This window comes from Melozone crissalis, unplaced genomic scaffold, assembly GCF_028551555.1.
Source record: "Melozone crissalis strain CALT ecotype California unplaced genomic scaffold, PUWL_Pcris_2 ptg000045l_1, whole genome shotgun sequence".
NCBI lineage: Eukaryota > Metazoa > Chordata > Aves > Passeriformes > Passerellidae > Melozone > Melozone crissalis.
This window is the reverse complement of record NW_026535823.1, coordinates 21,064,475-21,089,277: the sequence shown is the minus strand read 5'-3', so window position 1 is coordinate 21,089,277 and position 24,803 is coordinate 21,064,475. Positions and strand designations below refer to the sequence as shown.

The 24,803-nt window shown below is 38.6% G+C and overlaps 1 protein-coding gene across 1 annotated transcript in view; it reads right to left on the bottom strand.

The window, feature by feature from the left end:
• Positions 1–4,071: 4,071 nt before the first annotated feature.
• The window catches only part of ADGRL4 (adhesion G protein-coupled receptor L4), a 73,518-nt gene continuing 52,786 nt past the window's right edge, over positions 4,072–24,803 (bottom strand). Inside the window, exons 11-16 of the mRNA XM_054285813.1 lie at positions 24,598–24,801; positions 23,385–23,605; positions 23,224–23,290; positions 7,904–7,995; positions 6,184–6,352; positions 4,072–5,743 (exon numbers count right to left, since the gene is read on the bottom strand). Coding sequence (XP_054141788.1) covers positions 5,681–5,743; positions 6,184–6,352; positions 7,904–7,995; positions 23,224–23,290; positions 23,385–23,605; positions 24,598–24,801 — 816 coding nt within the window. The 3' untranslated portion in view covers positions 4,072–5,680. The remainder of the gene's footprint in view (positions 5,744–6,183; positions 6,353–7,903; positions 7,996–23,223; positions 23,291–23,384; positions 23,606–24,597; positions 24,802–24,803) is intronic.

Below are 24,803 nucleotides of genomic sequence, written 5' to 3'. Positions count from 1 at the left end.
TCAGTAGGACACGCACTGTAATTTCAGCGAGGATATACTTTACTTTTTTCTGCTTCAATGCGACCCACCTGCCAGAGAGGAGTGCAGGCTGCCTCTCCCTAAGCTGGCATCTCTACTAAATGGGTTACAGCTGCTACTCACTTCATTTAGGGCCTAACCCCTTGACAACAGCAGCCATGACTTGTGCACAGGATTTTGATGAGTCCTAGCTGGGTATTTGCAATTGGTATTTCTGCAGATCTCTTACACAGCATGGAGCATATTTTCAGCTTAAGAAGTGTGACCTGATCTTTTATCTTGAGCATAAATGAGCTCATACTAACATGGTTAAGGTGGGCTACTTGTAAATGGAGAGAAAAACCCCACATATGTTAAGTGACAGGGACAAAATCAAAAATGTCTGAGGACTGGTATTCACAACAACTTGAAGTTCACAAAATAAAAAAAAGAAAAGGTTCATAAACATCATGGAATGAAAACCAGCTAAATTAATTCCACTGCTGATAATGAGCAGGAAGCCCAGTGCTTGGGATCATGAGTTTATGCAAATCTGTTATTACTGCAAATTGGCATCCTAAGACCCTGATCATACAACACTTGCACATATGCTTAACTTTATGCACATGAGCAGCCTCATTAACGCCAAAGACTTAGTCGTGCATAAAACTGAGCAAATACATGAGTGTTTGTAAGATTGGGATTTAAACACAAGGGAGAGAAAACAAATTTACTGTATCATCAACAATTATTTCTGAAACCCAGCAGAAGCCAAGGTGATGCCAAGAAGTCTGCATAGTGCAGAAACATTCAAAGAGAGAGAGGAATGGGATTTTGAAGATTGTTGCCTTTAACTCAATCCATTAGACCAAATAATGGTGGGCCAGACACAGGAGGAAAACATCCCTGCCCAGAATAAATATAACTTATTTTAACAAAGTAAACTGGATTGTCTCTTAGAAACATAGTTTTCAAACATAGTTATTATAAAGAAGAACAGTTTATAATCAACTTGGATTTGACTAAATTAGCACTGTCTCACAAAAGTCTTACAAAATTAATATAAATGGTGTTAGGTTTATGTGGATACAGAGCTGACTGCAGCATTTATATAAATAGTTACAATAAATACAAAGGCTTACATTGCAGAGAGGTGCCTATTGCACTGCAGTGAAGGCTGATGGTCAGTCTTGGAGCTAGTTTTAATTAGAATAATCAGCAATGCTTTGAGAAACAGAGGAGCTTCCCCTATGTTTGTTGAAAATACACTTTTTCCTTGTGAATCCAGAGGAGAAAAATACAATAAAATATGAGCACTTACCAGCAATGCAAGGAAAAACCCAAGGACCTGCCAAACAACAGCTGTAGAAGTAAAGCTTCTGCCAAATTTAAAGGGATAGTTCTGGAAAAGGAATTCTGGGAAAAATGCAACCCTGCATTGGGAAGATGTCAAATAGGACCTCTACAAAACATAATTGTTAAAGATGTAAAATAAGGCCTCTACAAAACATGAATATTACAATAAATAGAATCAGTAATAACTTATGTTTCATGATAATTTCAGTGTGCTTTTTTAAGCATTTTTTTGTTCCACTTGGGAAAAAAAGTACGTTCTCAAAAGCCAGTTTTACTGTTAGTTTTTGGTGTGTATAGAATTTTTTTCATACTTTCTGTTCTTCTGAGCCAGTAGGACTGCTGCTGTCAATATTGCAGTGCAGCAGTAAAGTTGGTGGAATTACTGTATTTCATATCAGTCACATCTTGCATCTTTGAAGTCGCGGTTCCAGGGCCTCCAGGTTCTGTGCCTGGCCATGGAACTGACTCCTGGCAAAGTCTGGGTGTGTCGAGGGCTCTTGGTTCTCCACAAGGTTTGTTCAGGAGCGTTGTCATGGAGATGCAGAGTCTGAGAGCAGCAGTCCTGTCCTTCTGTGGCTGCAGCTCCACGGACAGGCTGCCCACGGCGCCGGCCGGCCGTGGGGGCTGAGCTGGCAGGGAGCCAGGCAGCTTGTGAAAATGCTTCAGCACATTTGCACTTGACAGTTTGGCTGTTTTTAACTGGACTATCAGGGCGTTGCTGATCAGCTGTTTTCAAGTCTGCATCCATCTTAAAGGCTTAATTTTATATAAAAATTGCATGGGGATGACTTTGGTGAGGTGGCACCGTGCCTTCCGTAATCTCAGAGCACTCAGCACCGGATGTATGAGAACCAAGGGAAAAGAGTAACACAGGCTGGAGGAAGCTGTTGGCCAGTGGCTCTCTTCCTACCACCTCTTTTCCCAGAGCAAAGGAAGTTTTAACTTCATGGGTTTTGGCTTTTTTATCTAGTCTATAGATATTTCAAAGAAGGAGGTAGGACTTCTCCTGGGCTTAATTGGCACATGGCAAGAGTGTGATTATGAACAGGCCTTTAAGGAACTATGACGATAAATATATAAAAAGTGAAATTATTGATGAGAAAAGTGATGCTGGAAGTGTAGCAGCTGGAGGAAATCAGCCCTGAAAATATTTGTTCTGCTTCCCATAATCATAAGCAGCACTGCTTTATCTGTGTGGTCAACAAGGGGCTCAAGTCCTGGCTTTGGAGCATCCCCATGTTCTGAGCTGAAGGCCTGTGACTGCTGGGGAGTGGAGAGAAGTCTGAAATAAATTTGCACTGTATTTGTCTTGTTTTGAATGACTACCTGCTTCATTCCAATAGGTTAAGAGCACAGAAGTTCTGTTTATTAGCACAGCTCCAGCAGACTGAATCACCCAATGGCTATGGTGATAATATTTTTGCAATTTCTTTGAAATACTATTCTAATTCTTTGAGGGAATATTTATTTCAGAATAGATGAGTCTTTACCTTATTTATTGTATTCTGAAACACTGAACCTTGAAATGCAACACTGAACACAAATTTCTGTTTGGTTTAATGGAAAAAATTTCTTCATCAAGCATTTACTTTCAGAGGGAAACCTTAATATTTTACTTTTCATGTATCTGGTCAATCACTGATTTGTTTTTACTTTGTTATTTTTCCTGTTGGCCCCACTGGACATGTGGCAGGCCTCTAAAATGTGTAATCTTAAAAAGTGCTAAACAAAATTCTTAGTTTTCAAACCAGTCAGCTAGTTGATCTGATAAATAGATTACATGAATTTACTTTTGGAAAAACAGTTTGCTTAGCACTTGAGTGCAAGTTTGCATAACAAAATTGTAACTAATGCCTGATTATTATTTTTCTCATTTGATACCATAGACTAATAGAACAATCCAGGCTGGAAGGGATCTCAGAGGGTCATCTCATCCACCCTCCTGCTCAGAGCAGGGTCAGGTTGGGATCAGATTGCTGGAACTTTATGCAGTCTTAAAAACCTCCAAAGATTTTAACACAGTTGTATGAACTCTCTGAGCAATCCTTTCCAACACGTGACAGTCCTCATGGTGAAAAGGATTTTCCTCATATCTTGTTGAAACCTCTCTTTTTTCAGTTTACGTCCAATGTCAGCCCTTCTCTCTCTGCTGGATTTGGGTTCATGTAACTAAGGGCTGTGGCAAATAAACCTTTTAATTGTAGTACATCTGCATGTGCTAGGAAGGACAGTTGCAATATCCTTCAGGGTCTGAGGCAGGGAATCTAAAAAAAATGTATCTGCTCTTTATGTGCTGTATTAAAAGATGAAAACTCATCCTTGTATGTAAGGAAAACAGGGTTTCAATGAAGATCTGACCCAGAGACAGGAGAACAGTTTTCTTATAAAAGATGTTCTTTCATTACAAAGACTATTGTAAGCTAAACATTTATGATATATTTTCTTTCCAAGGAACTTTTTCAATCTCCCTGAGCATGCTGAAGTCATTATATAGTTACTAGAGATGCTTTGTCCAGATCAGCTTACCATAGGTTACAGTTCTGCAGGAGATTAAAAATGATGGGCTGGTAGATATCCTTCTAAAAATACTCTTTTAAGTAATATGTATCTGCATGTCCCAACCTCAGAAGAACATAGACAACAGCAAAGGAAATACAGCAAATAATTGAGGGCAAATGATATGTTACAATGTGAACTTTTACCACTGTATTTATTTAAATGAATGGAAATGTCAAAATGTGAAAGCAAAGCACTCCAGTTTATTCACATATTTTACATTCAAAGGACCAGGAGATTTCTTTAGGTTTTTTTTGAAAAATAGACTACTCTTTTTTCAAAAAGACTTGACACAGGCATGGAACATACCTAATGAAGCCTATCATTGCAGTGCATACAATGAAAACCTTGTGTGTAAGGAAAAAAGGATAAAAACCAAAGTTGACTAATACTAAAAAAAGATTTCCTTTAATATAAATAAAATTCAGACTAGTGCTTTATTTTAACAGACAACACAACAGTGGGATTTATTAACAACTACATATTTACAGTGCCTCACTGGCAAAAATACTGGGCTTCATCTGAGATCCTAGGACACTTCCTGAGAAGGCAATGTGGACAGGAAATTGCTCAGCACTTCACATAATTTGGGTGCTAAATGGGTGAAATTAAAGCATATTTTTCAAATAAGTCAGATGCCATGGTGGAATGGTTGATGCGTTGTGTTTATGCCCTGATCTGCCAAACTTGCACCTTGGCACCTTTGATTTTAGTGGTTCTATTCACACTCCTAAGGTTAAGTGCAGGATTGATTCAAACCCAGGAGCCTCAGAGGAAGACAACTGCTTGACTCAAAGATGCTGTGAGAAAACTGCTGTAATTTGAATTTTACATGGTACAGAGCCACATTACCTTGAATTTAAATCTGTCTTCTTCTGCATGGGTGATTTCTACCACTTTAATTTGATCTTACAAAGTCTGGATTCCAACCATCTATGAAGTGGCAAACCTGTGAAAGCATCTTCTTCCCACAGCCTCCAAAATCATAGTGCCAGTTAAGCAGATCTCAGTCTTTTTGGCAATTAAATAAAACGAGAACCAGATATTTTTCAAAGTATTCACAAAATAATCTTTCAGTTATAAAAGGACTGTCCCACCATTCTTGTATCAGATCTGACCTCAGCTCTTTAGATCTAAACAGTTCTTTAGAAGTTATAAAAATAAAGGATTGATTAATATACAAATATATATTTCAGAGTGATAAGAGAATAATATTAAACAAATTCCTTTTTTAATCTACTTTAAATTAAAAGAAATGTTTTCAAAAGTCTAGGCCGAAGCAGATCTTTATCTATTGACTCTTTAATGGAACCCATTCCCCTCAGATGGTCACGCACAACTTAATGTATGAAGTTTTTTACTAGAAAAGGATGGTGAATATGTTTCCACTAGCAAAGCACTTCATAAAATCTGCTGTGCCAGTTGGTTTTTGGTATCTTGCTTTCAAGAACTGCAGATATTTTTAATATTAGAAACAAAACCTCAGTCATGAGGTCTTGAGATTCTTTAGAAATTTCTTTCCCTTTTCTTTATTAATATTTGTTTTGCAATGATCCAGTTTGTTTTGTATACTGTTAATATACAGAATAATACAGATGTTCTGCACGAATGCACATGTATGTACAAAACCAGTAATTTAGTTAAGAGATATGCCTGCTCACTGAGTCATTTCAAACTTTCAAAATACCATATTTTGCAGTAATATCCATAACAACACCATGTAAGTTTCTTCTTTCTTCTGCTGAGATGCTTTTGAGTGTTTTCCTTCCATTTATCTCAAACAGCCGAAACAGCAAGGAACATTTTTGAACAATCTATAATACTCCTCCTGAATCTGAAATAAAAATATTGAATTCAATTATGCAATAGATTTATTAATAGGTCTATATGTCTTTGAATTAATTTTGTACTGCTCCTGTCACTAGATATTTTAAGGTGGGGCTGACATTTATGTTAGGACAGACCACTGAAGAAAGTATCATCCCAGGCTAGTGTGGGTGAATCTTGCTGCTAATTGAAAATACTGGAAGTTTTATTGCACTCATTGTATTATTCTGTCAGGTTAATGACACTGTAACCAGTTTTACAGTTAAAAACCCACATTTTCCCATGTTTCATACTTCAGTTTTTAAACTGAAGAAAATATGTGAGAACATAAAAACTGGACAGAGGTTCTGCCTCCACTGAAAGCAGAAGCTCAACTTCAGGGCTGGACACCTGGACAGTGCAGGGACATGAGACTGCGTCACTTCCCACAAGGAATAGGATGCTTACCTTCCTAGACAGCACACAAAGAAATATGAAGATGAACATCCCCTGGAATGCATTGAAGATTGTAAAGAGATAGGCAGTAACCACAGACCCTTGGACCACATGGAGGACCCCGAAAATCCAGGTAGCCCCAAGGAGGAACAGGAGAGCCAGGGCACCACGGGCACAGGATCTGGACAGGGAGAGAACATTGTGAGCAACACACAGGCACATGCTACTCTCCTTTCCCTCCCCTTTGGGTGGTGAGTGCTGCCTTGGAAATTCTTTCACAGCTGCCAAGGCCTGAGAAGTGCAAGTGCAGGGGCTGCTCTTCAGGGTGTGCTGTAGCACTGTAGCACGAACAAAGTCACACAACCACTTTGGAAGAGCAAAGGAGTAAAACTGGAGGGCCTTAAAACACTGGCTTCTTTAATCTTCAGCTATGTTTTCTCTGGTGTACTGCAGCACCATATGATTTGATTTAAATCTACTGTTAGTGTAATTCCCCAAGGAAAAACATATGTCTGTTATGAAGCATTCCCCCACTTTTCCTCCTCCCCCCTATCTTCCTCAAAAAAAAATAACCCAGAAAAATGTTCAGTATGCTCTTAGGTCAGTGCATGTGCATGACATCAAAGGATTCCCAGGCTGCCTCTCAGGTTCACTGCAGAGGACGGTGCCAGTTATAAAACCAGGCTCTTTTTAAAATTCTGTCTCTTAAAAATGGAAAAAAATTTGTTTTTAGAACACAAGTACCCTCAAATAGTTCCTGGGTCAGCATATTGATGCCTTAAAATTGTAGAAACTGATTGGCTAAATTTTTTTTTCCAAGATGCTGTAGAGCCCTGGTCACAGACTTGCACAAATTACAGCATGTTGTCTTGGAAATGAAGCCACTGATTACTTTCTTATTCATTTTCAGCTCAGTCATTGCAGGACTTCCTTTGAACAGCAGAAATTTTTAGCACTGTTCCCCTGAAAATTGATAATTTTCAACTCCATTAGAAACAGGTCACCACATGAAGCTATGAAAGGTGAGGAATAAGAGAAAGTAATCAATCAAACGATTGCTAAATCCTAACTATAAATCTAGTGCAATGCATTGAAACTGCAGGAGTGTTCCTAAGCAACACAAACAGTAAGTTGTTTTCAATGTTCCCTGTAGTACACTTCAGCTTTTCCTGCACAAACGGTTTTCAAGGTCCCTATAAATCAGTTTTAAGGAGAGTGAGTTGATGGAAAAATCATAGCAGCATGCAAAGTAAAGAATCTGCTCCATCCCCCAGTGCCACAGAAGCACAATGTCCTACTGCAGACTTTTCCCAAATAACATGAATGGCTCCAATCTCTTATCACTTGCTACTTCAAGGCAAATATTTTGGTCCCATTTCAGGCATAGATTTGAATTCGGCTTTGCCTTGCATAGAGGCTGTGGAAAGTACTTAAGAAAAAAGGACAATTACTTCTTTAACTTTGCCATCAGTCTTTATCTCTGGTTGATATGGGCCACTTGTTTTCTTTGTGCATCTTTCACACACACCCTATCATACAAGGTATGACTCAGTGGGAATAATGACTGCAAAATTTATGTCCAAATATATATAAGGGTAATAACAGAAAAAAGAAAATATTTTTCTACAAATCTCAGGATATTGAACTGTTACTTTTGAATACTCATTATCATCTCTGCCTGTATTTAAACCTACAGAAAGAAAGTAGCATTTGTACTAAATGGAAAACTTACCTTATGTTTTCATAACAACTGACTTCTGGCTTTAACATTGCAGTGTGTCGAAATACTTTATAAATAATCACTCCAAAAGCCAACAAATTAACCTGGGGGGAGTGAACAGAAAAACTTTTAGTTTAAACCAGGATACCTTGGAATGCCAATAACTGTTAAACATTTAAATGAAACAAGTCAGATAAAATTTTTGTGTATCTGAAATCTACAGAATCCCATGCCTGGAGGGGAAAAAATCCACCCTGTTCTGATTCACTTCTATTAAAAAAATATTAGCCCTGAAAAAAATATTGATCAAACAGGGATGTAACCCTACCTTATCTCAACAGTATCACTACCAACAGTCTGCAAATGTTTATTGATTTTATTGGTAAATCTCTTCGATTTCCTGCTGAGATTATTTTTCCTGAGTAGAGATGAAGGAAAGCAAAAGAAGGAAAGGAAAGGAAAGGAAAGGAAAGGAAAGGAAAGGAAAGGAAAGGAAAGGAAAGGAAAGGAAAGGAAAGGAATGGAATTTAAAAAAAGGAATGAGAAATTTAGAAACTCCTAAAAAACCCTCTACCCTATGGGTTTTCTATTGTACTGTATCATATTGATCTCAAAATATGTGTGTCTTTTATTGCTAAATAACATTAATAGCATCATACATTTTGAGGTCTTTGGGGTGTGAAAACTTTCAAGTGGCAGAAAAATCTTAGAGGCTTTCACAAATAATTTTAAAAATCTAGCTTTTACTGAAAGGTGTATTGCTGTATATCTTCTCTTTTATGTTTTTTTTTTTTCATAGATGAATAGTTTTAGTATTTTTTCCTTGATTTTTTACAATGGCATCGCTTGACTTGAGTTTGAAACAAAGAAAAGCAACTAAAATAAGCAATATTGCAAATGATGCTCAGTTGTGATTCTGATGCTTTCTTGCCTTGGCTAGGCTTCACTGATCTTTCAGTTAAATTTATACTGCATTCCTTTAAAAAGGTGGAAGGTTGCCTTCTTACTTTGCAGCATTTAACATCAGAATGTATTTAAAATATTAGTAAATTATCCAAATTTTAGCTGTGTGTCATTCAGGTACTATTTGTAAGTCTTTGGCTGCAATCCCTTGGTCAGTTCCTGTGGGGTTCCAGCTGTAGAATGAATAGAATTAATGCCTTCCCCAAACTGTTTCTCCAGAAAGACTGTATAGTTTTCCCCTGCTTCTTTTTCTTTAAAAAAAACCAAACCAAACCAAAAACCCAACCCAAACAAAAAAGAAAGTCTCTGGAATAAAAAACAAACAGCTGTTGGAGCACAGTACCACTTGAAAAGGAATCGTTTTCATTTGTTAACACTCATAAAGTATGTCCTTAGAACACTTTTCTTGTGTCAAAGGGAAAGTATCTAATATTAAAGCAGTCTCTGCTTTAATTAGCTGCGTGCTCATAGTTTAATGCAGCATAATATATTTACAATTTGATAAGACAGGAGATAGAGCTGATGAGCAGTTTTGGGAATTATTCCTTCACTGAATACCTTGTACTAGTGCTGATCATGAGAGCTATTCTGAAGCTCCTTATATTTAAAATTGTAATCTATGATATCTCCTAAACCAGCAATTTTTCAAAGTTAATTATGAGTCAGTCAGCAGTTGTGGATAATTATATGCAGATTTACTTTTTATTTTATATTTGTTGGCGAATAAGATATCAAATAACTTCATGCATGTGGGATCTCAATCTCTCAGAACTGGGGTGCAGGGTGAACGAGACCACCCCTGGGGGGCTCGGGAGTCCTGGAATGTTGCCAGAAATGTCTGGTGGCTGGACTTTGATCCCACATGGGAGATGACATCAGTATGAGGACGGGAGGATTTCACTGGGGTGAATGGTGAAGGGACAAGTTAATTGGAGTGTGAGATACAGGGTTTAAGATCCCTGTACAGGGGGGTCTAGAGAGGCAAGATGGAGGAATTGGGGCGTGCCCTTCTCCTTCTTCTTCTTCCTCTAGGCCTCCATCTTCTGTGGTGGTGTTGGCACTCTGGGATTGGACCTTACTAGGGGAACACTGGTTAATAAGGGTAGAGGGTATTGGAGAAAAATGATAAATATTGTATACGTAACTCCGGGTATAAAGATAGGTGACCGCCCCAGGGGCTTTCAGTGTGTGCCCATGGCTGACTGCTGAGCAGAACTCTGTCAGGCCAAGAGAAAATCTTTTAGATAAGCAATTAATAAACACCGAGACCGAGAAAAAATCTGAAGTTTCTTCTCGTCCTTTGGAACGCGGGCGACCCAAGGCCATCTTGGGCTTTTCCCAGACCATCTAAACAGCCCCCAAAATCCGACACATGCATACACTGTAATCTTCATAACTCACATAATGTACTTATTAATTTGAAAAAGGTAGCGGGCAATGTGATCAAGGTACCAGAGGTATGGAGAACACACTGCAACTTCTTTAAAAACTGCCAGAAATAGGTTCTGTGAGAAGCTCCATGGGCCAACCCCCCTTTCTCACAAAAGCAGCTGCAGAAGTGGCGAGGTTTTGCTGAGCAAGGATGGGGTGGGCAGCAGGCTCCATTTCTCCTTGTCCCAGTGGGGCTCCTTTGCACAAATACTATTTGCACTGTCCGTTTCACAGGATAATAGGATTTGGCCTCCTGCATTAAAGTAATTCCCATTAACTCTGATCTTTTCATTCACCAGCCCATTTGAATGGGAATAATCTGTATGTATCAGGGGAGCGGGAGAGGTTAACACCAGCTTCTTGGAGTCAGCTGCCAGAACACAATTATTGTACAATATGTCTCAGGTAGCCTCACAGGAGGTAGTGTTACAGGGTAATGAGGGTGAACTTAACTTCTGAAACACTTGGTCATTTTCAAGATTTATTAAAGTCTTAAGTTGGTCTTTGCCCCATTTTAAAGCACTCCATTAATAAAAATTTCTATAGCTAAGTGAAAGCACATATACAATGCTTCAACCTAAGTTAGAAACCTCTGGAACTGCATTTTTTCCTTTGAGGGGGGATGAAATGGATAGCAACAAAGGTTTAGTAACTACCCTGCGACACAGAAATGAAGCAAAACATGAGGGAAAACAATAGCATGAACTAATGGGTAAATCCAGGAGGAAAAAACCACCTAATGTAAACAATGTGTCAAGTGTGGCCTTTGGAGAAAACTGGTAATCCAATAGATATCCCAAAAGGTATCCTAAACTTAATGCATCCTGCTTCAACCTGATACTCTGCACGTTCTTTGCTATGAAAACGCCAATGGCCTCTATTTCTGGGAAATGTAAAGTAAAAAGTTCATATTGGATGACAGGACTGAGTATGAACACTAATAAGTTGAACTTATTAGGACTAAAGGGGAAATGGAACTGATATCCCCAAAGAGCCTTATGTGTTCCAACAAATGGAATAAGAAGTCAAATCACTTAAAATGCCCAGCCAAAGGTACAAGCACTTCAGACATTTGAATTTGTGTCCAAAACTGAGTTTCAAACAAGCAGAAATTGAGGTAGTAGGCTGCAGAAGTTATCTAAAATACAGATGTACACAAGAAGTCCTGGATCCCCAAATTTTCTGTCTGAGGGAGAGAGGCCTCTGCATGAGAGACTCTGAAACATCTAAAAAGTTTCGATCGCTCCTTACAGCCAAATATTGTTTTATACTTATTTTGGTTGTAATCATGTGTTTTCATTTTTGTAATTAAACCACAGTCTTAAGATCTTATTGACTAAACCTTCACTGGCACTATAATTAAGACTGCCTTAAGGTGACAGGCCAGGTGACTGAGAAGGAAATGGCAAACATAAGGCATGGTGTCCCCGGAGAGGGAGAGGCTGAGCAGAGCAGGATGTGCAGGCAGCTGTGACACCAGCTCAGGACAGGCTGTGCACAGGGCCAGCCTGGGGACAGCTCACCTGAATAATGAGCACAGTGAGTCTGCAGCTGGGGGCAAAGCCAGGGTGTGAGGGGCTGGGCACGGCCGCGGTTTTATGGAGTGAATAACGATGTCACAGTGTGACACGGTGGCTCCGGTGCCTTTGTTTGCAGTGCTATTACATGGCTGAGCAGGCAGAGAAACTGCTGTGTCCTGCGAGGGGCTGCTCGGCAAGGCTAATAGACTAGAGGGGAATTGCATTGGTTCCAGGCCCTGAACTGAATAATTTTTTTTGTATTTTATTTATTTAACAAACCACCCCAAACTGCTATTGGGCAAACAGTGCGCTCAGTCCTTACCATTTTACAAAGAAAACCTCTGACTTTCCCCCTACCAGGGCAATTCTCTGAAGTGCTGAGCATCCTCAGCTCTGCCTCCTCTGCAATTCAGTGAGAATCATGTTTCACTCATCATTGCTCAGGTGCACTACAGGACTAATTTTAATAATTAATCTATTCATTTTTTTTCTTTTTTTAAGTGGTTAATCAAAGTCAAGGACTGATACAGAAAAAGCCTCCACTCACAGCATCTTCAGGGAATCAAGTCTCCCTAAAGATATTTGTAAAAGTATTTTTAGCATTCTTAAATTCTAGAAATGTTGTGGTATATTTATGAACAAATGAAAATCTTAAAATATATTTGTGAGAAATAGGAAATGAACAAGAGCAATTATTAGGATGCCCATGAAATCAGGATTCTGTAGATATGGGCAACTACATTTATGTAGCTGTATAACCCTGGATAATGTCTAAGGAGACACAAACCTGCAGGAACTGGGTTGTGTTGTACACCTGAGATGGAGTTTAAAGGAAAGATGAAGTGTTATATCCCTCTCTGGGACATCACATATGAAAAGGGTCAGAAGGATTTAGGGTTTTAGAGGGAATTCTGGCCCCATTAAGCTAATATGCAGAATGCCAGTTAAATAGTAAAACTCCTATTTCCACCAGCATTGTCAAGGCTTTATCACTGCACACCACAGAGAATGCAGTCCCAAGACATTCACAGGAAACAGTGGGCACTGCTGCAGGTTTTAGCACTTAGAAGAGTCATGGATGCACACTGTGGTAAAGAGCAGGACAGTGAACTTTTCCTGCTGCTGTTTTGGGGATCTCCATGCTACAGTTGCCATGTTCAGAACTGTGATGTTGCTGGGGTAGGTACAACAGGCACACAAGGAAGAGTCCAGAGCAATCTGGAGTGGTACAACTCCTAGGATCAGATCTGACCCACAGCACTGATCTGGATAATGTCCTCTTGCAGGAGAGAGAAAGCAATTTAGAATTCAAAGAAATTTACTGGTGCTCTCCTAATCATCTGGTCAGCAACAGGGAGGCTTTGCCAAAGGAATTAGCCCAGGGATCTCTGTTCAATCAGTCATATGTATTTTAGAATAGGATGGGAAAAGAATGGAGCTAACCTACCTCCACCTGCATCTAGGATATCCCTGAAAGTCTGCTTGCAGGTGAGCATCCCTCCCTCTGTCTCCCTGCTACCTGAGCAGGTGCATCTGCAAGGAAGGAAAGCTGGGCATGGACAGATCAAGATGCTGCTGCTCTGGCTGCCACTCCTGTCAGGTCTGGGACTGCCCCAGCAGAGAGCACTGAGGAACAATCTCACCTATTTTCTAAGCGAATCACCAACCCTCTCTGTGGATTGCTAGTATTTGAGAAACTAAATAATAATATAAGAACGAGCATGTAGGTCCTAAAATCCTAAGTGTTCCAGGCTGCTGGAGTTCTGCTAATAGCACATTGCCTAGCAACAGCTATATTTAAAATAGGTCTTTAATTCCACTCTGAAATACACCTATTTTACATACTGGAAGAGTATTATAGTGTTCTGTCCTCAAGTAAATATGATGTTAGTGCTTCACACTGCATGAAACTCTCCCTGTGTAGACACAGAATGGTATTTTTTGTTAGTTGAACACTGAATAGGATGAGCTACACAAAATTTAATAAAACTTGCAAATAAAAATATTTGCACTCATGTTGAAGAGCTGTAATTTCTTTCATAATTAATTACAATTAAATTGTAAGACACTGAGTGAAGTGTTCTATCATCATTTTGCCCCATCAAGGTAGCTGAAAGCTGTCAGATTTGACAACTAAGACATCTTTTTCCTTCTTCCCCCCCTTCCTTTTTTAAAGCAAGACAAAGAGCACTTGAAAGCTCAGAGGGGAATGGTCTGTCTTTCATGGCAGTGGCTCAGTTAGCACCTGGACTTGTGGTGAAATTAAATGGATCAGGACAGGGCATTCAAAAAAATTTCATCCAAGACTTTTTTTCTTGAAAAATGTCAGTTCATTAGCACTAAAAGACATTTACTGTTTTAGACTGTGTTTTCACCAGGAAACGCTTCCTGACCAGGATGGCTTTTCTGAATAAAACCAGAAAGGACACTCCTGAACAATGAAAATCCCTGTGGACAGCACATTTATACAGGATGTTGGAGACATGGGGCACAATTTTCTGTTTTACTTAATATTCAGACTTGGCTATGACCCTTGGTTTCTTCAGCTCTGTGTAGTTATTCACTGCTACTGCTACTGCTGGATCTATTCCATGCCATATAAATAATTAAATATTCACTGGAGCAGAAAGACCTGGATTTCCCTCGACCCCCAGTTCCTCATCCAGGATTATCTAAATAGTTTTGTTTTTTAAACACTGCTACAATTGTTTAATATGAGGCTGAGGTTTTGAGAGTATTTCCAATGCACATTATTTATAGAATGAAAAAGGAATCAGTAATTTCATGTATGATATCTTTGTGTAAAAAGATACACCCCAGCCTTTCAAAAGTTATTAAAACATTTCAAATACCAGCCTTTAAAGGCTCTCTAGTGTTACAAAGAAGAGAAGGTATAAGAAAGAAGCAGCTAATTCTAAAGACTCAGACATACTAGTTCTGATTCAGTCTGAGCACTTTAAATTCAAACTTCAAAAATGAAACCCCCAAATCATTCCCTTTTCCTTTCTTAGTCTCTGTCTCAATAATTGATGAAACCATCTATATGCTGATGTCAGATCTCACAAAAAAGAATGAGAAAATTTCTCCTGCTGCTCTCTTAGGCATATACTTGAATTTTTTACATATATCATATTGAATTTGGCTCTTTCAAAAAATGTCTGAAGTTCAGAGCAGCTGCATCTGTATCAGCCTGTACAATGACCCTCATTACGAGTGTTTGAATTAATGAGCTTGTGATGGTCTGGGTTCTGCCAGGGAGAGCAATCCATGCCTGCCTCTCTGGCTGGATGGCTGATGGTGGCTAAAGCCACAGCGTTCAGCGGGTCATCGTTACCGCAGCCCGGGAGAACGGAATTAAGTTATTAACAATACAACCGTTTAAACTTCAAAATGAAAATGTATGCTGCATTAATTGCATAAAATTGGACACAAGCTGGCAGTCAAAGAGTCAGGGTTTGTCTCCTGACTGATTTATCTCATTACCATGTCCCCAGTGAATAGATCTTCTCGAAAGCTTTAAGTATACAACAGCAGTCTTATCTGGGAGTAGGAAACGGAACAAAAACTTTGTTCCGTTTCCTACTCCCCTTTAGGCTGTATTTTTGGGAAATATTTTCAATTATTCAGGGGTAGAATTTTATGCTTCTAAGATTTTAATGATTTCTCTTGTTTTAGAAGTTAAAACGTAGCCAAATGAGTTTATTACAAATCCTGACTTGGGGAAAAAAAAAAAAGTTCACATAGGATTGCTTTTTATTTATGAATATTTCAAAGTTTTCTTTTACATACTTCAAGCTATAGATTTAGACTCAATTAACTGTTATATTTATATTTTTATAACACTTAAAAGAAGACGTAAATTAAAAAATAAATGGGGTTTCCATGCTTTTCATCAGGGTAAACAGCTTTGCAGACTTGTGGATTCAATGTTATTTCTTATTGGATTGCAAAACCAAACACATTATTTACTGTCAGCTCTGCAGCCAAGGGCAGGAGGGATGAACCAACTGAGCTGTACCTGATCTCAGACATAAATGTTACCCCAGTTAGATCCAGTGGTAGGACTGGGGTCTATCTTGCTCACAGTGTAAATAATCCCTAGGTTTACTCTTTTCCAAGAAGCTTTTGAGAAGATGTATTGTCTTGTGAGTTTGGAGTGACATAAATCAGGCTGTTTAATGAACTGATTCAAGGTGCATCAAAAAGCTTAGACTACACATTGCTCCTGTTCCTATGGTTTCCTTGCATATATGGAAACCTTTCTTAGGCTGCATCTGGAGCCTCGTGTAGGAACCCTGCAGGAGTTTCACACAGCAAAGGGGAGTGAAATAGTTGTACATCATCTTTTAGTACAACTAGCTTCAGTGACTGGATGAGCTACCAAGAAGGAGAAAGCATCAGGAGCATGACTGAGATGTGAAGTCTGAGAAAAAGATGTATTTTCAATTTTGGAGGCGTGAATATTTGTCAGAAAGCTATCCATACCTTCCACAATTTGCCAAAGCCTCTTGAGGATTTGGCCTTTTGCTTTTTCAGAACTATCTGTGATTCTGTTGTGGATATGGTCACAAATTCCCATGGCATGATTTATTCAAGACCACAAAAACTTCTTTTAGTGTCCAAGTAAGATTTCCAAGCACAGTATTCCTGTGCAATTACTGTTGTGAATTTAAGTTCGCCTCTGTAAATGCCTGTCAGGAATGAATCAAAGGGGCAGTAGGATAGTGGAAGAAGATCTGATTCAAGTGAGATGTCATGTGGATGAAGTCATTATGTAATTGCTAAGAAAGTCCAAAAGACATCACCTATGGCTATGCTAACTAAAAGACATCTCATCAGTCTATGCTAACTGTCTAAAGCAAACCTATGGTGTCCTTTCAGTGAACAATTTAGGGTAAGCATATATGTTTATAGTAATTGTGTTTAGAACAAGGCACATAACAGAACCACCAAGAAGATATTAAACAATGAAAAAACCCTAAAACACAAACCAACAAAACTAACCTATTTCAGTCAGTTGTATGGCTTTCCTCAAAAAAACCCCACAAAAGCTGGTTATACATGGATCCATTCAAAGAGTCTTTCTAGAACTGAAGGAGGATGCGTGCGACATTAATCTGCTCTGAGCTGTGGAACATCTCAGGAAATCTGCAGCCAGCTGGCAGATGCAGGTGCTCTTCTCCTTTCCCTTGACATCCACCTGTGCTCCCTCCCCTGCTCTGTCTGCTTGGTTCACTCTGGGTGACAGAGGACATGCTCGAGTTTCGAGCCTAGTGTCCTTCCAGGGACAGCAAGGGAGAACTTAATTTACTTTTTTCTTACAGAACTACTAAGTTGATTTTTTAAAAATCAAACACTTTTGTTTGGAACATCCTTCAAGGACCCTTTAGCCTTATGTAATGAATTTGTTACTATGCAATAACACAGGATCAAATATTTTTTCTAATTACATTACTCTAAAATGACTAATGGACATACCCCTCTTTTTTCTAAGTATGTCCAGGGACCATAGAATTGGGGCTTTAATAGCAGAGAGAAGGAAGCTGAAACCTTGATTCATGTGAAAGCTCTGGTCTTGCTGAGAAATTGCATCCATTGGGTTTGGCAATATGGAAGCTGTTGATCCTGTCCACTGAACAGGGCAAGTATTTTCTGACTCGGTTATTATTTAGCACAGCAGGTATTGTTGCTGAACAGCACTGTGGTTTAAACTAATCTGTTTCAAGCAAAGTTTCAGACTCGGTCTTTAATGCCACTATATAATTAATTCTCTTCACTTTATCCACAATGGCATAAGAAATGCCATGGAGACACCTTTAACTGAAGCCACTGAGAGGTTAATGAAAAGGGGACTATTACTCTTTAAAAAAGAATAATAAAGGCATTGCTAGTCCCAGTAGGAATTTATTTCCACTAAAAAGGCAGACTGAGAAATAACAGTAGATGTAAAAAAATGTTTTAAACAGCTATTTTCTGAAAAACACACAGTTAACGGTGGAGTATATCTTTCACATCTATCTAAGAAACATAACTAAGCATTTATCACAAAAAAACCCATTGAATTTTTTAGAGCATAAATATTCACTGAAAAATGTGAGATGATGCTATGTTTTGTTGTGGTGGAAGTCAGAGGTCGAGGAACATTTTTGATAATAATTCTTAGAATATCAAGAAATGTCAGGAATACTGATTGTGCAATGTTTCACTGAAGAACAAGGATAATAAAGTGAGGAAGCCCAAAGAGACAGTGGACTTGATGACATCAGTGTGATGTGACTCACCTCAGAGGGGCTGCTTTTCTTTTCTTTTTTTTTTTTCTTTTCTTTATTTTTTTTTTGATGGTAACAATGGTCTGTCAGACCATGTTCTTTATTGAAGCTTGGGAAAATGTAATATCTTAAATTCTTTGAATATCTATTTTTCAAAGAAATATGTTCAGTTTGAATATTCTAGATTAAGTACATGAAATTTGTGAGTATATGAGAAAACAGCACAGTAATGGATTTGCCAGGAATTCTTCTGCATTGATTGCAGCAGTATTACTAATCCTGAATCAACCTAAATGTACAGAACTGAATAAGTATTAGAGCTGTCCATTAAGATTTGATAAATGCACTAATCCTTTAATTTTACCTTTTTTTGTTGAATAAATTATTTGACAAATAATGGTAAAATTCATCAAATAAATTATCTGATGAATGTATTTTTTAAGTAATCGACTACCTCTAATGAATATGCAGGCAGTTCCTTAATGACAAGCATTACTCTACTGCTAGCCTGCTTTCATCACTCATTCGTCACTTTTTTGCATTTTGCAACTGCAATCTGTATATTTTATTCATTTACCCATTCATTTATATAAGAAAGGTGCAAACCAGTATAGTTAATCAATCACTGAAATTCTTAGAATATTTTTGCTTTACAGTTGATTATTCATTACATTTATTAAAAAAAGAGCTTGGATTTTCTGGGGACACCACTCCAAGAATTATTCTTGGCTTGTACGTTCTAAGTCAAGTGCACAAGAATGCTCTGAAAATTGCAGGGTTCATGTATAAGCCATTTTTATAGCTGTAAACACTACAATTACCAATTGTTTCAAGAAACTGGAACTTGAAGCCAAGCCAGACACCTTCAAAGTCCCTAAAAACACTCATTAGAGAGGTAAAACAAGGAATAGCGTGCAGGAGCTACCTCCTCACTGCACAGCACTGGGATGTTTGGATAAAAGCCACAGAGAGGATTATTTGGATGATGTTCAATTTTGGAAATGTTCCAGCCTCAAAGAGCAAGTCTGTATTTTTTATTAGAGAGGTGATCTCAACAAATGATAGTGATAGATTTATACTGTCAAATGGCAAATTGTACCTATTAATGTTACAACACGTCACACTTCTGAGTCCTGGTTCCTCACAGAGGTGTGCCAATTTATTGTGACAGTGACAGCAGGTACAACAGTCAAGTCTGCATGACTCTGTCGATACTGTAAAGGCACAAATCATGTTTTCATGGGTGACTTTGAACTTGCTGCACAAAGCTCAGCTGAACAGATTTGATGGGAGAACATTGTGGGAGACAGGTATATTAGAAGGGTTGGCTGGAGCTGCACTTGGAATAGCAGTGATTCTTTTCCAAATTTTCCTTTTAATGTCTTGTAGACTTTCATAACTACAGTGTTAACAGCCCTTGGCCAACCCTTCCAGACATCATTTCTACTCCCAAATGGATAACTAATATATAACTGAACCTCAAATAGGTACAAGTGGAAGAACTTATGCTGTGTCTATAGAGTTTAAAAGATGAAGATTCCAAAACCACCAGGGGTACAGAATAAAGCCCTTACACAGGTCTACTCCCACTCAAAAAGCTATGATGCCAGAGGTGGGGAAAGCCATGTTGAAATGCTCCAAAATGGGAAGGAGTTTGTTGCTGAGAGAAATTACATGCTAATCAAAACTGCAGCCACGTCACCCTGGCGACAAATACTCATTTCCATTCTACACACTTATTACCAGGCAGATTATTACTGTAAGAGTGTATTACAATAGAAAAGAAAGTCTTTTAGGGCTTCTTTTTATTCTCTGGTTTTTTTTTCCTCCCCCATTTTCATATATTTTATCTCTGGTGTTTATATTTGTCTTTGCCTCAATCAGTCTTTGGCTGCCATGTGTGTGAATGTTTGTCCCTTAAAGCTTGAGATAAACTCACGTTCCTATTAAAAAGTTTAAATACTTGTTATAAATGATTTCTCCATACTTGTATGCTTTGATCTAATCTACTGCATAGTTTTAGTTAAAATGGTTGTGGTTCTAAAGATTACAAATATTAGGAGGAAGGAATAAATTGTAGAAATTATCTTCAGTTTGCAGCTTGTTTTTTAAAGGTTTAAAATGCTCTTTCTTTGCTAAGTCCATCTAAAGAGTTTCTGACCCACTTCTTTTCATGTACGGTCGCCAACTCAATAATAATAATAATTTTTAAATGGGATCAATAAGGCCATTACTTTGCACTTAAGACTTCTAATAGAACCTTAGTATTAATAAGCAAACACCTTCAGAAGTAGTGTTTCTGCTTAGGCAATCACAGAAGAACTTAATTTGTACTCCTGATACACTTGAGCTCCCTATGCTTCATTTTCACTACAGATTTACAGCCCAAGGACATGTCTGAAACAATGTGCCCTGAGACAGCTAACCATTGGTACAGGAGGGGTTCTGTTCATCGTTTACATGCTGTCTTAGAAGCATATTACAGTATAATCCAAACCACAAATCTCCTGGGTCCCACTCACAGAAAGGGAAACCACCATTTGGGTACATGGGCATTTGTCCTGACAATGTTTTTAATGGTTTTGTGCAAGAATTTTGTGGTGAGTAGCCCTCCAGAGAATTGGTATCCATGATCTCCTAACTGTCTTGGAAAATCTGCAAATTCAATGCTATTAGCAGATGAAGTTTAGGATTAAAGGTAAACTTGAAGCTGCCAGATATTTCAGCTTTGAATGATGGTTGTAGTGCCTTATCTGGTTATTCTAGAACAAAAATGATATTTTCTTGTCAGAGTTCTTAACTAATATTTTTAAAATTATTTCTCTTTAATTAGCTGTGGGCAGAATGGAAATATCGGGAAAAGATTGGCTCCTGTAATTAAAAGGACTGCCTGAGTGGCGCTACTTTGGAAAGAGTAATCTTTGTCATGTTGAGCCCATGTAGTGTTCTCAGCAGGACACTGGAAGGCTGGACAATGGAAACAGAATTGCTACCAACAATGTGCTTTCCACGGAGAAGACATCTGACACCAACTTCCTCTTCCAGTGTCAGTGCCTATTTTCATAGGGTTTTCCATATTTTCGTGTACTACCTGGATAGAGCACAAGCAAAATATCTAGATACCTACAATCTTAGAAAATATCCCTCTTGAAGTTCAGGCTTCATTTTGCTGTCAAAACAAGCTGTCAAAACCCTCAAAAAAACCCTGGAGCTGCTGAAGCACCTTGCTGAAAGCAGATTGCCTTTCCCCCCACAATCTAGGAGCACACTGTTATGAGGAGACACTAAATGAAAGTATGCAAATGCTGGGAAAACAAATTAGCACAAAATACTTCTATAACACACCAAAAGTAGCTGAACAACTACAGGGCTCTTTGCTGTTCAGCTACAGGTCTTAGGCAAAGGAATGAGAGAGAAAGAAACTGTCTGGCTGCTCTCCTCATCCATAGGAGGGCTGCACTGGCATACAGGCCTGGATCATCTTCTAACACCTCCCTTTTTCCTTTTAATTTGCAGGGATTGCTGGAAGATCTGGAGTGCTCAGAGAATGTCTACAGGCCTGAGAGTCCAGCTTGCAGGATTTGCTTCTGCAGCCAGCCAGATTTTCAGCAAAGCCACTGCAGACCTGCTCTGCCTCTGTGCTGTGTACCTGAGATCCCCACTGGGCACAGCTCAGCTGGAGCTGAAAACAAGGTTACAGATGCCTGCTCTTGGGGCATTTTGTATGTTTGATAATGCGATTTTCGTGTGCTAACCCTACAGAGATGCATCACTGTGCATAAATCTTTACTTGAGGGCAAATGAGGAGCAGCAATGAGAGAAATAACAACAAAACCCCAGCCCTGCTGCCTCCATGGAAGGAAAGATAAGGTCCAAAGAGGAAATAGGAAATTGTAAACATAAACCTAAGAATTGTAAGAATTTCCTAGTAAAGGATGATGCCTTGCCATAATTTTATTCATCTTATTAACCTGCTGGACACCAGGGCTATCTGACCCAGAAGCACTGACCCAAGGGAGGTCAGGGTGCTTTGCCTCTCAAAATCTGCTGTGCTCACCAGAAGAGTGAGATGGGGAGGCATACCCTTGCAGCTATATTGGCAGGTTGTTTCCAGCTGTACCCAATATGCACTGGGAATTTCGCGTGAAATTTGATCAGAATTATACCTGATACTTTATTAAGCTTTGAAATGGATAATGCCTTGAAATAAATCTGTTTCACTACCAAGTTGAATGCGTTATGATCTTCCACTTTTTTTTTTTAACAAATCCTCACGTTATACCAAATAGCTTAAAAAGGAACACAGCTGTAACTGACTTGACCATGGGTGTTGTGAGGCCTCACTATTGCACCTTCTCCTCCTGTTAGCTCAGCTATCACTGTCAGCACAGTCATACAGAATACAGCCCCATTACAGCCAGAATGGTTCCTTAAACTTTATAGCACTTAGGAATGCTCCTGAGACACCAAAAACATCTCGATTCAGAATTGAACATGTAATACCTGCCAAATTTGCAGGTTTGAAACCACTTCCAATGGGAATTAAAAGGGCCCTCTTCACAGCTGAAATAGGGCTATCAATACTTGACTTGTCTGCCCATGTGAAATAGCAGGTTCTTTTCTCTGACGTCGCAATTTAGTTTAAAATGGCTTTGATGATGACAGGGTACATGCGAATGATAAAACCACAAAGATGACAGTCTAATCTTACAAAGATGACCGATCACTGATAAGAGATTAAGTCACACAACATTTGAAAAACCAGATTATCTGTCTGCTGGGATGGTGTCTGTGTAACACCTCCTGCTGAGCCATGCTGAGATGCCAGTGACACACAAAGATGCTTCTCTGCAAAAACCAGAAATGCTTCACAGAATTTCACAAACCGTTAGGATAAAAGAAAGAGAGTGCGAAAAAACTCCTCTGATATTATATTGAACTTTTTTTGTCAAACATTCATTTTTCAGACTAGTAAAGTATTTAGATGTACAGCATATAAATAATTTAGAGGTACTATAAAAAGGTCTAAATTAGTCAATTCTGCCCTATAATTAGCACTCACAGCTATGCTGGCAGTGGGTGGGTGATTATTAAACACCTTTTATTATTGGCTTTATGTACTACAATAAAAAATTAAAATTATACTTACAAGAATTATTAGACATGCTGGTCCTATAAAACTCCATATAAAGTTATTCTTAGTGCTGAGCCAACATCTGAAAATTAAACAGCAGAAAATGCCTTGAAATGTGCTTTTGTGATTATTGTCTCCCTCTGTACGATGATTTGGACACAGAAACAGTGACTTACACTTCTGTGGTGCCATAGTACTTGTATCCCAGTGCAGCAGAGATTCCAACAACCACGGCTGGGCTGACATAGCCAAAGACATAGAAATTCTTGTGCAAGAAACCCTTGTTGTAGATGACTCCCACAACTATAAGGTAGAGGTGAATACCTTCAATGCACATCCATGCAAAAGCAGCTAGAAGGAAATAATGGAGTAGTCCAGCAGTAATTGAGCAGAAGAGCTAGAAATTCAACCAGAGAAAGCAGGAGTCACAATCCTATTAACAGGCTTTTGTCAATATATATTATAATATAACAGTACATGCACAGCGACTGAGTGACCTTAAAGTGGGGATTCAGCCCAGCTGTAAAGCTGGTTAACGAGAACTTGGCCTACACCCATTTGTACATTTGCTCATTAGTGTTTTCTGTAGCAAATGGTAAAATAGACTAATTCCACTTTTAAAATTAGTTTCTGTCTTCCCATACGTGGTTTGACTAGGTTGATCCTATTGTTATAGCTGAGTAGTCTATTGGCTTGTTCTAAAGAAAGTTAATTTTTATTATTTTGATAACATTGTAATTAGGTATCACAAGGAATTATTTCTGAAATAACTTTTGTTATACAAAGTGTTTGTAAAATGATATTTTTCAATCCATCAGTGCTGGAGTGCTACCTCAGGGACAGCAGCTCATATTTTTTCAAGTGATTTTAAATCCTATTCAGCTACATATAGTAGGATATTTTGATAATTTATGCATAATTTTATTTCTTGAAACTAACCTGAGATGCAAAATCAACCCCCCAGCTTTCTGAAAAGCAAAAGGGACAGGTCAAGACCTCACATTTGGTCCTCCAGCCTACAGCTCAATATCTCAGATGTCAGCTTGGGATTGCAGCTCTGGCCTGATTTTAGAGAAAACTGTTAACCTGGGGGCCACCAACGTGGCTTTATACAGCATCCTAAGTGAAGTGAAAATGCTAAACACATTGAGATCACAGTCTCAGTAAAGGTGACAAATTTTAAGTGAAATCCATGGAGCAAAGTCAATACACACCAGCTCAGATGAAGCCCTGCCTCTTTAAATGACCATTTTGTATTTCCTGTTACTGTACTGGGGAGGCAGGGTCACTGTTGTAGGTAGGAAGTGTGGGGAGTAGAAGGAAGATCTTATCTTATACTGTATATTTATTTTGCAATACAAAATAAAGGCACAAGTGAAAACTACCCACCTTATTATTGTTCATATTAATTCCAATCAGAAAAATAAGTTCTGCCAGGAAAAGGCTGCAGCAGAGGTTTTTGTGAATTGTCGTTCTAGTGCTTTGAATTTCACTGAAGAACCAGAAGGTGAAAATGCACATGGAGAGGCAAATCAACGAAATAATTATTCCTAGCTGAGTGATTCTTGTAAGAATGCTATAATTTGTACCACCCT